The sequence below is a fragment of the Rutidosis leptorrhynchoides genome, chromosome 3 (assembly GCF_046630445.1).
Source record: "Rutidosis leptorrhynchoides isolate AG116_Rl617_1_P2 chromosome 3, CSIRO_AGI_Rlap_v1, whole genome shotgun sequence".
Classification (NCBI taxonomy): Eukaryota; Viridiplantae; Streptophyta; class Magnoliopsida; order Asterales; family Asteraceae; genus Rutidosis; species Rutidosis leptorrhynchoides.
Window position 1 is genome coordinate 16,848,580 of NC_092335.1, and position 17,579 is coordinate 16,866,158.

Consider the following 17,579-nt stretch of genomic DNA (forward strand, 5'->3'; position numbering starts at 1 on the left):
TCTCCAATGGATCAAAGAGCCGGGTCGGAAAGTTCAGCTAAGACCACTCCCCATCATAACTAACATAACTGAAGTTATTAATTGACACATTCGCACCCATTAGTGTTACAGACTATGACTAAACACTATGTATCATAACTATCATACTTAATTTCTTAAAGCGAGATGTACAACCAAAACAAAAGACATTTGCTAACATCACTACAATCATAACGATGAAGATTTGGCAGAACTCATCACAAGCTTTGTGCCTATAGCGTTAATCCCATGGCGGAGGAAATTTAGCATGACAGAGGGTTAGGTACTGATCTAAATCAACGGGCAATAAGGCTGAAGTCGCTCAAAGCCTTTTCTTAGAAGCATTGTTAGTTTCAGAGGTTTTGATTGCTATTGTAAGAATATAGTTTTTGTAATTGTTCTCGGTTTTATTATACGGATTAGTTCATTTTAAAAAGGAGGAAAGTATCTTCTGGTCAACTCAAGGAGACCCATGACCCATACGTCTAAACCGGCAATTAAAATGTTTGGTTGAACCTGTTACCAAAATGGGTGCATTTAATATTTAGGATTTTTGGCCATAAGCATACCTGAAATAACATCTACATCTGCATATGTAATTTGAACTTATCCATTAGGTACTTGTGTGGTGAAGTTAGTTTTAATACCATTCAACCACCATACTCCAATTGTTTTCATTATCTTTGGTTTGTTTCTTTTGACTTGCTCATGTGCAAATTGCTGCTGTTGCCAACAACATGCCTCATTTTAAGACTTTTTGCATGTCTTGCTCCATACCTACATTTTCCTGAAAATTTGTTTTAATATTTATTAAAAACTCTGTTATTTAATTATCTGGGGGTGTAAGATCAAACCAATTTATAGGGCAATTATCATTCTTTTCACACTATGGCCAGTTAATGCAGGAAGAAAATTTATAGTATGAGCGTATAACAATTAAAACTCATTAGAACACCGTCAGCTTTTACTATTTATTGTTTAGACTATAATTTGATAATTATAGTTATAGTTATAACTAGTTGTGGAGCCCTCGCTTCGCGCCGGGGGCTCCGTTTTGAATGCGAGTTAAAAAAAAAGTCTTGATCTATTTTGTAAAAAAGAATTTTTTTCGACATAACATTGAAGGGTTGTTCCTTTTGTGAAAGTTGCTTCTTTTAGCGTTCGGGTTTTATTTAAAAAAAAAAAGTTAGTAAAGTGGGGGTTCGATTTGTATTTTAATAAAAGTTAGTGGGTTAAGTTTGTGAAATTTGAAAAAACTTTACGTATAAAGTGGGGTTCGATTTGTATTTTAATAAAAGTTAGGGGGTTAAGTTTGTAAAAATTGAGTGAAAAAATGAATAGTACTATTCATGTCCACTTTACGTACGTTAAATCGGTTACTGACAACTTTTGTTGCTTTAGAAGTTACAAGTATATCCAGCTCATTTACGTTTTTATTACTTAAGTTGGTGATCAACAACAATGGTATTTATCCATTGCTACCTAAACATTAAACAATGACTACACCTACAAAAAGGATCAAATCATCATCAAGAGTCATTAAATTACAACCAAATTAGGAGACAGACAGATAACTGGTTTCTCATTTCCGTTAGTCTTATAACTTTACAAGTAATATTATTTTGAATCACAGATCATCTCGTATAAGTAGGTCATGATATACTATCAAGCACAATATAAACGATAAGTTTTTTTTTTTTTTTTTTTTTTTGTTGTCAACTTACACATGCAATGAGAAGTAGGTATTATATACTCAGACGAATACAGTCTAACTGAATTATTCCGTCTCCATTTTATTTATTTCTCTAACAAAATACGCTACAATTGAGTTTTAAACATAAGAAGTATGTATTATACTCAGACGAATACAATCCATCACCATTTTAATTATTTCGCTAACAACTTCAAAATACACTTCTATCAAAATTTAAACATAGAATATCTATGAGTATATCATAACAGTTTACCATTATAGTATTTTATTAAAATGGTCTATCAGTACCCTGTATGGACATCAAAGTTATAATAAGGTCCAATGTAAATTTGGACCGACAACTCCAAAATACGTACTACCAGTAAATAAAAGATCTTTTGAGTATATCAAAACGTCCACACTTATAATATCTTATTACTAACTACGATGGTATATCAATACCCTATTATGAACAACCATCAAATTTATACGATGGTTTTATTATCAAAACCCATATTAATTCTCCTTGTCGTATTTAGTTTGTTTGGTATGTGTGTGGCTTTCGTGGTTGTTGGTTGACTAGGCTCATTAGTAGTTAGTGTTAGCTCGTTTGTTAGGGTGGTTTTAGTTTCTAATCCTATCTGTGTTGATGTATCGTTGTTATCTCCTTTATCTTTTCGTTTTTTTTTTTTTTTTTTTTTTTGTCAAAATAAAAAAAATAAAAAATAGAATATTATATTGTTATCTATGAAATTAAATTAAAAACTTTTAAATTGAAGACATGAAGAATTTTAGTATACAACAAACATTGACCATTGACCTTATCCACCAATCATATTCCTATACTGTTACTTTGACTTCAAATTTCATTCCTTTGTCTTTTCAATATTCATCAACCCAACCTAAACTTGCCTGTAAAACAGGACCGAGTCACACCGAGTCCACTCGTCTACCTACGTTTCACTTCATGACTCCAATAATCACCCAAAAACGTCTTCGCACCATCTAAACTCGGAAAATAAGTCGGTTCTAAAAAGATCTGAGCCAACGAATCGTTTGAATCAATTCTCACGAATGCTAAACTACCTTTCGCTTCAACGCTCCCCATCGCTATCACTAGCATCTGTTTATACGAATAATAAAACTTCTTCACAGCCGCTTCAATTGCTTGTAATCCTTGCAACAAATGAATCTTCACTGCATTGTGTTTTTTCCTGTACAGATTCATTGCAGCTTCTTGTATCCTCGGTCCGCCCATTGGATCAACTTCTATTTCGAGAATATAAGGCACCTTATGTCGTAAATTTTTCGATAATTTCGTAATCTCAATCAACGACTTCGATCGACAGCAGAACGAATCCGATTCGGACGTCGTTTTAATATCAAGCTGATTCTTCAACCGCAAAAAGTCATCTGGATCCATTAACAAATGCAAATCTTCAATTTCCGTCAACAATTTCCAAATCTGTTCTAGAATATAGCTATCACTAGCGGCCTTTTCGAATTCATTCGAATCGATTTCAAATTCGATTCGTTTCAGTAGCTGATACGCAACGTGAATCCACGACTCGAGAATCTGTTGCGTTGTGAACAGCGTTCGGTTTTCGTAATTGTTTACGTTCGATTGATCCGGTGGCGTTTTGGTTAATGAATGAAGCTCTGAAGGTTTACAAACGACGTCGTAATTTAAGCTCGGTTTACCGGTTAAATTCGGTTCGCCTAACCCTAACGTGTACGGACATCTTCTCATTTGACACTCAATTGAGTACATGATATTTTGAGCTATATCTTCAGATTTCTTCCACGTGGCGAGCCGAGGTAACAAGCTCTGTTCGCTTATCTGGCTAACTAAAACCGTCGCGTCATCGTTTTCGTTGAGCTTCCAAACATCTGCAGAGCTTCCTTCTCGCGTCAACACGCCGGTAGTTTTTCCGATATCAACGATCGGGGCGTTATGAATCTCATCATCTTCACACAACAAGGAAATTATCGATAATTGACTCGTTGATAACATCTCTAGCCTTCGAGACCACTCACGCTGATTCGTGTGCGGTCTCGGATCAGATAAAATGATGGATATAAAACGGAAGGTGAATTCTAGAGCGAAGAAAGCCGGTTTCAAAACGACTTCGTTTTTCCAGTCTGCAAAAACGACGTCGTTCCATAAGGTTTTAATTTCGGGAAGACGGATGTAATGTTCGTATGCGAAACAAGCGGGTTCGGATGCGGGTGATAATTCCGGGGCACGAACGGGTGGTGATTGAACTGAAACGGATAGTTTGTAGGATGATGGATTTGGTTTAGGTGATCTGGTTGTTGGCATGTTATCTGAAGGTGATATTTTTTGTGCTTTGCAGTTTAGATCAACCATTTTTTTTGTGTACATGAATTTGATGATTTTTTTTTTTTTTTTGTAAAGAAATTAATGGAAACTTTTGAAATGAAGTTGGATATATGCAATAACGTATTTATATAGGGCCGGGTTTAGATATGGTAAGAAACGCGTGTAGAAATGTGGAACATCGGATTAGAAAGTCGCCGTATTTTTTATAAAAGAATTTAGGAAAATGGTAACGAAGTACTGTCATTAACACGCTTTATTTTATTGTACTTATTAATAACTGATATTAAAAGTGACCAGTAACCGCTTTGTATAACATTATATAGCATCTTAACGACAATCTTAACGACAAACCATTTAATTATTGTTATTTTTTTTTTAAGGCATAACAGCAAACCATTTAATTTATTTAGTTATCTATATTCTATATATCAATATCAATTGAAAATTTCATTGTTTTCAAATTGAATGACAACTTTAATTCTTTGAAAATCAAAATGATTTTGGGCTTTTAACTAAAGATATAAGGAAATAAAATAAATTGAAATGAAAATATTTTAAAATTGAATATATCTCTAGTTTTACACTTTTACTCGCATATATATATAACGAGTTGGTATATAATATAAGAATATAAATATACGGAGTAATACTTTATAGTAAATAGTAAATATTATGAAAAATTAATAATTGTTATAAAATATCTAGATTGTGTTATAAAATATCTAGATTGGATGTTAATTTTATTATTATTATATTTCTTGCATAGTAATATTTTATACTATAAATAGACATGTATGGTAACCATTTAAGGTGTACCATTTCTCTTGAAATATCAATATCAATATTTCTTCTCTCCTTCTTCTCTCTTTCTCTCTCTTTGTTCTTATAACCATTAAAGGTAGTTATAAGCCTACTGAATTATAACACGTTATCAGCACGAAGAGCTTAGTGTAATCAAAGGATATCTCAAACGATCACAAGTCAGTGATCAAGGTATGAAATTATTAATAATTTTCAGACTCGAATATATCAAACTTCTACTAACATTTTGAACTACTAATTTTTATTAAGTTCTTAGTGCATTTGTATTGTTCTTATTATATGGTTGGCTCTGCCACCTAAATTATATATGGTCGACACTGTCGCCTAACTATCATTTATGTTTACTAACTCTTATTAACTTCACTAACATTTATATTTATGTTATTTAAGTTATATATGGTCGGTTATACCGCCTGGATTATATTTTCTGTAATCTAACTCCTATTAACTTCACTAACATTTATATTTATGTTATTTAAGTTATATATGGTCGGTTATACCGCCTGAATTATATTTTCTGTAATCTAACTCTTATTAACTTCACTAACATTTATATTTATGTTAATAAGACCTCATGATTGTACGCAACACGTCATTTGACAACACGGTACTTTATGTACGCAACACGTCATTTGACAACACGGTACCGTGGGTCGAAATTAATTCCGATCAATACGAATACGATGAGGTCTTTATATGTTATCTAACATTTATGATTACTTATGCAATTAATCATTATTTATTTCATGCATACTAATGTTTATTCTTAAATTTATAATCTTAAAAGTTAAAATAAGAAAAAATAGTTTGTATTTTTATTAAAAGTAAATCTTAAAAGTTAAAATAAAAAAAAGGAATGGTAAAATGGAGTAGTTTTTTTTGTCAAAAATGAAGTATTGAAAATGAAGTGGTCTCCTTCTATAATTAAAAAAAAAATTGTACCTAATTGCTATTATCTGCCCTCGTATTTTTTTTTCCTTCTTTTCCTTACTTTATCTCAAAAACCGAAATTCCTTTTTTTGATAAGTCTTGGGCCGAGACAACTACTCATCAGATGGAATTTAATCATACACGTTTAAGAGGGTGTTTGGGGTAGCGTTTTGAGAAAGATTTTTTGATTATTACGTTTTATAAACGTAAAAAAATTGATTTTTAGTGTTTGGCAATTAATCTTTGAAAAGTGATTATGTACGTTTAGGAAGCATCAAAACGCGGTTATGAAACAGTAGCACTCAGCATACTGCACCAAAACGCAATAAAATTCTAGAGTCAAAATTACTTAAATATCCTAAAAAGAATTAGTCATGTTTTTTTTAATGGGTACAACAAGGGTATTATTAGGCACTAAGAAAGAGAGCAAACATGATGGCTAATGAATTCAAACTTGATTACCCTTCGGTGGTAGTATATATAATTTGATTTATTACGGTATTGTCATGTCTTTAAAATATATTATTTGATATAAGATATCCAATAATTTGACACTACGATGTCTATCTTAGTCATTTTAGTCATTAATTATTGGATTTCAAATATCTAAAAAAATGAATATTTAATTATTGCGATATCAAACATTATAATCAAATCCAAACACTATTTATTTACAACACGTTTTGCTGCAGCTGATTATTTGATTCCAATTATTTAAAACGCATAATCATTTTTTCAAATCGCAAATCCAAACACCCCCTAAATAAATCTAGTGTTAAAGGCAAGTGGGGGTATCAAAGAATTGAAGTGGAAACATGTACGTGTAAAACAAGTCAAGCGAAAGAGGTCCCTACTACCTTATTAAACTAATTGGGTGCCAAATTGTTTAATGGCAAGATTCATTTTTGGTTGGTTGGGTCACGGATTTTAGACAAGCTTTATGGGCAGATTTTTTTATTGCAAGAGGGTAAAAACTTTTTTCCAAACTTGTCAAATATTTTGTTAAAAACGTGACCGTTGAAAAAAGGAGATTGAATAATAAAACTTAAAAAACATTTTTTTTTTTTGAGTGTGCATCAAAATGGCCCATTTAATAATGGAGAGTTAAAAAGATAGTCAAAATTATTTCAACGAACAAGGGTTCAATTGGATGTTTCTTAAAAAAATAAATAAATAAAAAAAAATCCGCGGGTACGGGTGATGGATCCAATAAATCCGCATCCACGACCCGCGGGTGTCATCCCTAATTGTGACGAGTACAAATCAACTAAAAGTCTAAAAGATAAATGCTCTTATAGGGACCAAATGTTCACAATAATTGCCTAAGCTAGATATGAAACAAATAGTTCATTAAAAAAAAAAAAAGGTCGTTGTGCGTTTTCGAGATGATAGCCGAAATACACTTACAAAAGTAGGTCAGCCGTCAATTCTTTATGGCCATATCAACGTAGATCAACAAAATCATTTATGGTTTTGATAAAAGATTAATTGAAAATTAATTTTTTTTTTTGGATTCTCGGTAACAAAAGCAAAGGTTATTTTTGGTTGCCACAACAAACAAGACAGAGGTTGTTGACCTTTGTTGTTAAACATGGCACAAGTGAACAATAACAATAGATTATTGTTTTTGAAAAGAATAATGATACGTTAATTTAATTGTATAAAATAAAATTAAAGAAAATGGTTTTCATTGATGACTATGAACAAACGCAAACAAAGTGTTTGTGGTATTTGGTGATTAAAAAAAAAAGTGCATCTAAAGCTTCTACTGAAAATAATATGCATCTAAAGCTTCTACTGAAAATTAATGTGCAAGGTACAACATATAACTATATGGTCAAATTCATTTGAGCCTTCGGAGTCACAAGTATATGATGTATATATATTACTCAATTAACAAAATAGTAAATCGAAATTAATTCATATGAATAGTAAAACGAAATTAATTAATTTACTATTCACATAAAAAAGCGCATATGATGAAAAGCGCATCGCATATGATAAGCGCATATGATAAAAAGCGAATATGATGAAAAGCACAGCGCATATGATGAAAAGCGCATATGATTAAAAGCGCATATGGTGAAAAACACAGCGCATATGATTAAAGGCGTATATGGTGAAAAGGATATATGATAAAAAAGGCACATATGGTGATTAATGAAAAGTATATTGTGAAAAAGAATCACAAATGTTTCTTGAAAGAATTCAAGGTAAGATATATGAACCAATTCATCCATCATGTGAACCATTTTGATATTTCATGGTTCTAATAGACGCATCTAGCGGATGGTCTCATATTTGTATGTTATCGAGCCGTAATATGGCATTTGCAAAGTTTCTTGCACAAATTATTAAATTGAGAACACATTATTCTGATTACACCATTAAAAGGATGAGACTTGATAATGCTGGTGAGTTAACATCTCAAGCATTTAATGATCATTATATATCTACAGGGATTGTTGTTGAACATCCAGTTGCTCATGTGCATACACAAAATTGGTTTAGTTGAATCAATAGATAAACGCTTGCAGCTAATAACTAGACAATTGATAATGAGTACAAATCTCTCAATATTTATATGTGAACATGTAAATTTACATGCTGCGACATTAATTCGCATTATACCATGTGGAAGTCATAAATATTTTCACTTAATACTTGATTTTGGCCAAGAGCCAAATATTTTCCACCTTAGAACATTGGTTGTGCAGTGTATGTTCCAATTGTATCACCACAAAACAATAAAATGGTTCTTCAAAGAAAGATGGTAATATATTTTGGATATAAAACATCTTCAATCATAAGATATATTGAACCCATGATGGGTGATGTTTTTACAGCACGTTTTGCTGATTGTCATTTTAATAAAACATTGTTCCCTAGATTAGGGGGAGAAATAAAAATAAAAAATAAAATGATGCTTCATGATGTGAACATCAATTAAGGTATATTGAACTCGCACAAAAGAATGTGAAACGAAAGTTCAAAAATAATGCATAAGCAAGAACTTGCAAATTAATTACTTTATACATTTACAGATAAAAAAAAAGTGACCAAATCATATATACCAGCTATAAATGCTCCAGCTCGAACTGAAATTCCAAAAGCTGGCAATAATGTCACTGTTGAGTCTTTGCCACGCATCAAACGTGGAAGATCAATTGGTTTCGAAGATAAAAATCCTCGAAAAAGAAAATCAGCTGATAATGAGGTAAAAGAAAGTGTTCAAGAAGAACCACAAATCAATATTCCTTCTGCAGAGGATATTGATAAATGTAAATACTAAAATTGCGATAAAATTATGCAATATTATGGAACCAAAATGAAATTAAAATCTCTATGAGATATTTTCATATAATGTTACAATGACATCATGAATAAAGATGATGATCTGAAACTAAAATCTGTCATTGAATATACAAAGTGGACATGATTGAGCTCAATGGAAAGGAGCAAGACGAGCTAAATTAGAATCGCTCGATAAAAGAAAAGTTTTCGGATCAATCGTTATCACTTTTAAAGATGTGAAACATATGGGATATAAATGAATTTTTATCCGAAAAGAAATGTGCAAATGAAGTTACAAGGCAAAACTAGACTTGTAACTCAATATTTCCCACAAAGACCAGAAATGAATTATGAAGAAAACTTATCCTTATGTAGTGAATACAATTACTTATTAGATACTTAATCAACCTGGTAGTTACTTAAATGCATCTCATGGATGTTGTTACTACTTATCTATGTGAATCACTTGATAGTGATATATATATGAATATATCTGAAGGGTTTAAGGTATCATAAGTATCTAATGCAAAACTCAAATAAATGTATTCCATTGAATCACAAAGATTTTTATATGGATTGATACAATAGTATAACCGATTAAATGACTACTTGAAAAAAAAAAGGGGTATACATATAAACTTATTTTGCACGTATGTTTTATAAAAACAATGTTCGGATATGTGATCGTAGTTGTTTATGTCAATGTTCTTAACATCATATGAACGAATAAAGAGATCTATGAAATCATTCAACTTCTAAAGAATTATTTTGAAATGAAAGATCATGAAAATCTTAACAGATCGGAAGTTCCATATTTTAGTGCAATTGAGGTTCTTATGTATCTTATAGATTGTACAAGACCTGACATTTCTCTTGCAGTTAATTTGTTGGCAAGATTAAGCTCAAATGACAATGGAGCGGGATCAAACACATATTTTGATACCCTTGAGAAACTGCTGATTTAAAATTATTTTATTATAACGTTTCAAAACAAGATTTGGTTGATTATATATATGCAGGTCATTCATCAAATCCTCATAAAGATAAATCTCAAACTCGATATGTATTCCTAAATGGAGATACCACAAAATCATGGCGTTCTTAAAACAAACACTTGTTGCAACATCATCATCAAATCATGATGAAGTGATTGCATTATATGAAACTACTCGAAAATGTGTTTGGTTGAGATCAATGACACAAATCATTATTGATTCTTGTGGACTAGAACGCTATAAAAGACTAACAACTATCTTCACCAACAACTATATATGAAGATAATGCAGCTTGCATAATACAAATGAAAGAAGAGTATCAAAAGTGACTGAACAAAATATAAATACTGACGAGGCGCCAAAGCCATAGACGGTCTTAACGGTCATAAGTTTGATGGAAAAGAATGGTATGTTGGTAAGGCTCAGAAAAGACTACAAAGGAATAGGAATTGAAACAAGGGTTTGAGCAAACCATGAAGGAGACTGTAGACAAATCACAAGGGCTAAACTTGTACATAAAAGATTTAGATGATACAGTTTCAGATGAAAACCTCAGATTCTTCTCATATACTCAAGATCTCGTAAAAGACAACCAGATTAAAATGAGATACGATCAATCAACAACTCTGCTGATCTTTATACCAAAGCACTGCCAACTGCTATTTTCAGAACACACGTTCATAATATTGGCATGAGACATGTTCAGAAGATGTAACAACTCAGGCGTTGCCTATTTGAGGGGGAGTCAACTCTATGCTGCACTCTTTTTCCCTTAGCTAAAGTTTTATCCCAATGGATTTTCTTTAGCAAGGTTTTTAACGAGGCAGTAATAGTTATTCTCTAATAAAATTGTCATCCAAGGGGGAGTGTTATAAAATATCTAGATTGTGTTATAAAATATCTAGATTGGATGTTAATTTTATTATTATTATATTTCTTGCATAGTAATATTTTATACTATAAATAGACATGTATGGTAACCATTTAAGGTGTACCATTTCTCTTGAAATATCAATATCAATATTTCTTCTCTCCTTCTTCTCTCTTTTTCTCACTTTGTTCTTATAACCATTAAAGGTAGTTATAAGCCTACTGAATTATAACAATAATATAATACTGAGTTTGAATTTTGAAAATGTGGTTTGCACAGAAAATGGAAGCTTATCCATAAACGGATAAAAGTACCGAGCATTGTTTTGAACGGGTCGGGTCACATTCTTCCACACTAGGATTTGAAAAGCTTCTTAATCAGAAACATTTTTCATGGTTTATGGCTGGAATTATTTTTTTTTTTTTCCTTCTTGAAGTTAATCATGTAAGATATTTTACTAGTGACGTGTTTTTTGAAAGACAAATGATTGGAATTACTAACGAAGACACGGTGCTTAAACCATCTTGTAGGCAGGCAGAGCGGGCCGTAATCCTACAATATGGGTCGGTAAAACCTTCTTGATTTCACTCCACAAATCGGATAAATACCCTGGATTGTATTAACTTAGAGGACTCGAACTTGAGACTTCTCACTCTCATCCAACACACAAGGTGTTGGTGTACCACTAGACCACAAGGGTGTAGAAATTTTTTTCTTCTTTTATTATTTTTTCTTTTTTTTCTCTTTTTCAAAACCAATCAAATTTAACCCACAATAAAAACCCAACTCCTCACATTCAGAACCTCCGAGTTACCCAATGAAGCACACCATCCGGGTTTAATTCCTGGTTATGCCAAATGTTCAAAAAGGGAGTGTGACTAGATGGTGCACATAATGCGCAATTCACCCGATACCAGGTCTCGCGCTCGGAGGGCTTGATTACCCGAGGTTTTACCTTCTATGGGGGAGCCAATGTGTTCGTTCATATGAGGGTTTCCTCGCTTACAAAAAAAAAAATATTTGAAGTTAAAGTTGAAAAGAGAAGTCTCAAAAAGTCGAAACAAAATTATTAATATGGAACCAATGGAGTAAAAAAAAAAAAAAAACATCCAACATCATCATTCATATTCATATTCATATTCAAATTAAAAGAATAAAAAAGAAATAATAAGCTAGAAGTTGTAGCTAGAGCTGAAATCAGGAGCTTATTTAATAAGTTAAAAGCTGGAGTTTATGTTTTATAAATGTTTGGTAAAGTAACTAAAACTTATGTATGTAAAACGACATAAAAGGATAAAAAATAAATGTTAAATAATAATTTATGGACTAATAATGTAGTTTAGTTCCATAAGCTTCCTAGCTTAACTTCATAAACTATTTCAACTAGTTTATTTTTTCAGAGAGTTTTTATTTCATAAGTTCTGGAATATTTTTTTACCACACAAAGCTAGAAACCGGAGCTTATGAAAAAGATGCAACGACCCGAATTTTTCCGTTAATATATATAAGATTAATATTTACATAATTAAATGTTTCAAACACGTTAAGCAATCAAACTTATTAAAACTTGATTATTTGAAATGAGTTTTATATAAACGTTTGTTCACCCAGTTTGTCTGACGATTCACGAATGTCATAACTTGTAATAATTATATAATGGAATATATATATGGATATATATATTTATGACTTGTTAAAATGATATTTAAGTATCTTATTATATATATTAGCAAAGAGTTATATATATAAAATGAGACTACTAACTTAAGGAATTGAAACAATATATATATATATATATATATATATATATATATATATATATATATATATATATATATATATATATAAAACGTTTAACGACATTATAAGTCTTAAGTTAAAATGAATATATATGCATTGTATTAAGGTGTATTAATACACTTTTGAAAGATTTAGATATATATACTAACATACTTATACTCAACAAAGATAGCTATTCTCGTATTCGCATTCAATTCCATCAAGAATTCTACTCGTATTCATACAGTATTCATACCCGTATATACCCAGCTTCTAGATGTATATATTATTGGTATATACACATCAATTATCATCCTTAGCAGCCCTAGATTAGTCAACAACATGTGGGAACTGACCATTTAACTCTTGTATGACTAATAAGCTAGAAAACAACTTGAATTTTTGTTTTTGTCTTCAATATCTCACGCCATATATGGCTAGTTCCATGTCATTCTAATTCAATTTTCTACTTACATTTTCTATCACTAAAACACACACTCTTAAGCCTTGAAAACCCCTAATCATCTCAGCAAATAACCATCAAGAACTAGCTTCAAAAACAACACATAAACACCATAGAAATAATCATTCAAGAACACATCAATATAGTCACCCGATTTGAAGAAGATTGCTTCCAACTTTTAATCCAATTCAAAGAACTCTTTAGGATCAAGAATTTTACTTTCATTCCAGTAGTTTTCCATCTCATAATCAAGGTAATAAACTTATTTAAGCTTTGGTTCAATTCTTATAAACATAACTATCTTAAATCAAGATAGAAATTCTTATTCGAACGTTTGTTCATTCCATGATTTTACTTCAAGAATTCCAAGCCATCAAGGAGATCTTCAATCTCAAGATTATTATCTTGTTTTTTTAGCAACTTTGTTCATTTGATTTGAGGTAGTAACCTTATTAATATTCATGTTCAATTCCTATCTTTATAGCTATCTTATTTTGAGTTTATAACTTATAACAACTAGAACATAGTTTAGTTAATTCTAAACTTGTTTGCAAATAAACTTAATCCTTCTAACTTGACTCTTAAAAATATTTCAACACATGTATTATATCTATATGATATGCTAACATAAGGATATAAAACTTGTAAACACGAAGAACACCGTAAAATCGAACATACGCCGTCGTAGTAAAACAGCGGGCTGTTTTGGGTTGGGTTATTAAAAACTATTATAATCTTTGATTTAAAAGTTGTTCTTCTGGAAAAATTATATTTCATATGAACAAGAAACTATATCCAAAAATCTTGGTTAAACTCAAAATAGAAGTTTGTTTTTCAAAATAGTTATCAAGATGTCGTTCTTTCGACGGAAATGACTACCTCTTTCAAAAACGACTTGTAACCTGTATTTCCGACTATAAACCTATACTTTTTCTATTTAAATTAATAATATTCAATTCGATACGAAACCATGGAAATTTGAAACACTCAAATCGGATTTAAAATGAATAAGTTATGGGTAAAACAAAATTGGATAGATTTGCTTGTTTTAGCTACGTGAATTTTTCTAACAAATCTATACTAACCATATCCTACCTAACTTTACCTATATCCTACATGTATTTATACATGTCTTTATCCCTTCCTAGTAGAAATATAAATTATAATAGTCGGGGTTAATTCTACGACAATATATTATACTCTTAATAAAAATCGTAAGACACTATATATATGACTTGATATCCATAGACACGTATACAATGTTTTGACATATCATGTTGACATCATCTATATATATTATTTTGAATAACCCATAAGACACTATATGCGGTAATGCTCGAGTTAGCATATAATGGGTCGAGGTTGATTCTAAAATAATATATATACCATGTGTTGTGATCGAGTCTGAGACATGTATACAATGGGTCGTGGGGTGATTCAGACAATATATATATATATATATATACATATATATATATATATATATATATATATATATATATATATATATATATATATATATATATATATATATATATATATATATATATATTATGTGTCTTAATTATATTAAGACAATATACAATAGTGTTAGTTAATTCTAACACGATATATATATATATATATATATATATATATATATATATATATATATATATATATATATATATATATCATTGGACTATTGGACTATCGGACTGTTGGACTACTAACGTTGAACTACTAACATTGGACAATTAAAAGCATCATAAGTATGGAATATTAATTATATATATTTTGACGTACAATATTGTTATTAGGTTTGTGAATTGTCAAGGCCAAGTCTTATTCCATCTATTTGAAAATTATCATTACAAGTGAGTTATAGTCCCATTTTTACTATCTAATTATTTTTGGGATGAGAATACATGCTGTTTTATAAATGTTTTTCGAAATAGACACAAGTACTTGAACTACATTCTATGATCGATTGATTACACCAGATATTTTCCTTTTTCTGGTAACCTAAGAATTAGTGTTTATTATATACCCCTCATACTGGAAAATGGTATGGGGCCTGTATAATGGCCACTAATTGACGCGAATTCTAAAGGTAGATCTACGGGCACTGATAGTGCTCCAAATGAACATATATTTAGGCACAATATCTTTCTAATATGTAAAGCTTTTAGTTGCAATTGTTCTATTTTTATGTAATATTCGTTTAAATAAATAAGTGCGAAGACAAAAGAAGAAAACGACGATTTGAAGACGCAAATGGCCATAAAGCTCAAATGTACAAGATATAATTCAAGTGGTTCAATTTATTGATGAGAAACATCTCAAAATTACAAGAGTACGAGCCGCAAAACACAAAATACAAGATATTAAATTGTACGCAAGGACGTTCGAAAATCCGAAACGGGGACATGAACCAACTATCAACGCGCGACGTAGCAGAGCTAAAATTACAAGTCAACTATGCACATAAATATAATATAATATATAAATAATTCTTTAAATTATATATATATATTATATTATATAATAAAACGTCGGCAGAACTAGAAAACAAAATTAGGTGGCCTGATCCAGCTGGACATGCGATCCCATGGCCAGGAAGACCATTTTTCATGCGATCGCATGAAGCCAGATTCCTGGCCAGGTCCTATAAATTCAGCATTTTTCGACGAGTAAAAGACACCTTTTTCTTTTCCTTTCTATGTAACGTAAATATATATATATATATATATATATATATATATATATATATATATATATATATATAATATATATATAATATAATTTTAATTTTAAGTTAATAATAATAAGGTTATTTTAAGAATGTTTTACGAGTTTTAAGTCGAAATTCTGTCCGTGCAACGCTACGCAATTAATCACCACTGTAAGCTATGTTCTACCTTTTTAATTTAATGTCTCGTAACTAAGTTATTATTATACTTATTTAAGCCGAAGTAATCGTGATGTTGGGCTAAATATTAAAGACGGGGTAATTGGGCTTTGGACCATAATTGGGGTTTGGACAAAAGACCGACACTTGTGGAAATTGGACTATGGGCTATTAATGGGCTTTATATTTGTTTAATTGAATGATAGTTCGTTAATTTAATATAAAGATTTACAATTGAACATACCTATAAATAACCATATACACTCGATCGGATACGATTGGCGGGATATTTATAAGTACTAATAATCGTTCATTTAACCGGACACGTGAATAGATTAATAGTCAATAGACTCATTAAAACAGGGGTGAATTATGTACAAGGACACTTGGCGTAATTATTAACAAAGTATTACAACCTTGTTAAAGTTTAAGTCCCCAATTAGTTGGATTATTTGACTTCGGATATAAGGATAAATTGACGAGGACACTCGCACTTTATATTTATGACTGATGGACTATTATGGACAAAACCAGATGGACATATCGAATAATCCAGGACAAAGGACAATTAACCTATGGTAATAAATTAAAATCAATACGTCAAACATCATGATTACGGAAGTTTAAATAAGTATAATTCCTTTATTTCATATTTCACCGCACTTTTATTTACTGTCATTTTATTTATCGTACTTTAATTATCGCAATTTTATTTACCGTCATTTTATTTATCGCACTTTAATTTATCGCACTTTAATTATCGTCATTTACTTTACGCTTTAAATTAAGTTATATTTATTTTTAATATTTTACATTAGGTTTTAACTGCGACTTAAGACATAAAATCGACAAACCGGTCATTAAACGGTAAAAACCCTCTTTTATAATAATAATAATATTACTTATATATATATATATATATATATATATATATATATATATATATGTATATATATATATATATATATACACACATTTATATATATATTTATACAAATATAGTTTTTAAAAAAATATAGCGTTAAACTTGGCTAGTTCCCTGTGGACGAACCGGACTTACTAAAAACTACACTACTGTACGATTAGATACACTGCCTATAAGTGTTGTAGCAAGGTTTAGGTATATCCACTCTATAAATAAATAAATAACTTGTGTAAAATTGTATCGTATTTAATAGTATTTTGTAATAAAATTATAACTATTTCGTATACACCTCGCATAACATCAGGCACTAACTCCCCTCATACTGAAAAATGGTATGCTTTAGTAATTCGAATTTTTATATATTAGCTACGCGTTGTATACTGGGGAATATTCTATATGCATGTTGTTAAGGTCGGTTACCAGGTGTTTATCATATGAATGATTTTTATACACATGATTTGTGTATGCTATTTATAAATGAAATCTTGTGGTCTATTATTGTGATGACCCGGAAATTTCTGACCAAATTTAAACTTAATCTTTGTATGATTAATG

The 17,579-nt window shown here is 30.5% G+C and overlaps 1 protein-coding gene across 1 annotated transcript; it reads right to left on the bottom strand.

Moving 5' to 3' along the window:
* Positions 1-2,444: 2,444 nt before the first annotated feature.
* Positions 2,445-4,134, bottom strand: LOC139895786 (nematode resistance protein-like HSPRO1). The gene has a single exon (XM_071878323.1). It carries the CDS (start codon positions 4,095-4,097, stop codon positions 2,661-2,663), a length of 1,437 nt encoding a protein of 478 aa, XP_071734424.1. The 5' UTR covers positions 4,098-4,134; the 3' UTR covers positions 2,445-2,660.
* Between the last annotated feature and the right edge of the window lie 13,445 nt (positions 4,135-17,579).

What these genes read in the sequence shown, in the direction of transcription:
- LOC139895786 (XM_071878323.1), bottom strand. Translation starts at nt 4,097, where the DNA reads ATGTACACAAAAAAAATGGTTGATCTAAACTGCAAAGCACAAAAAATA.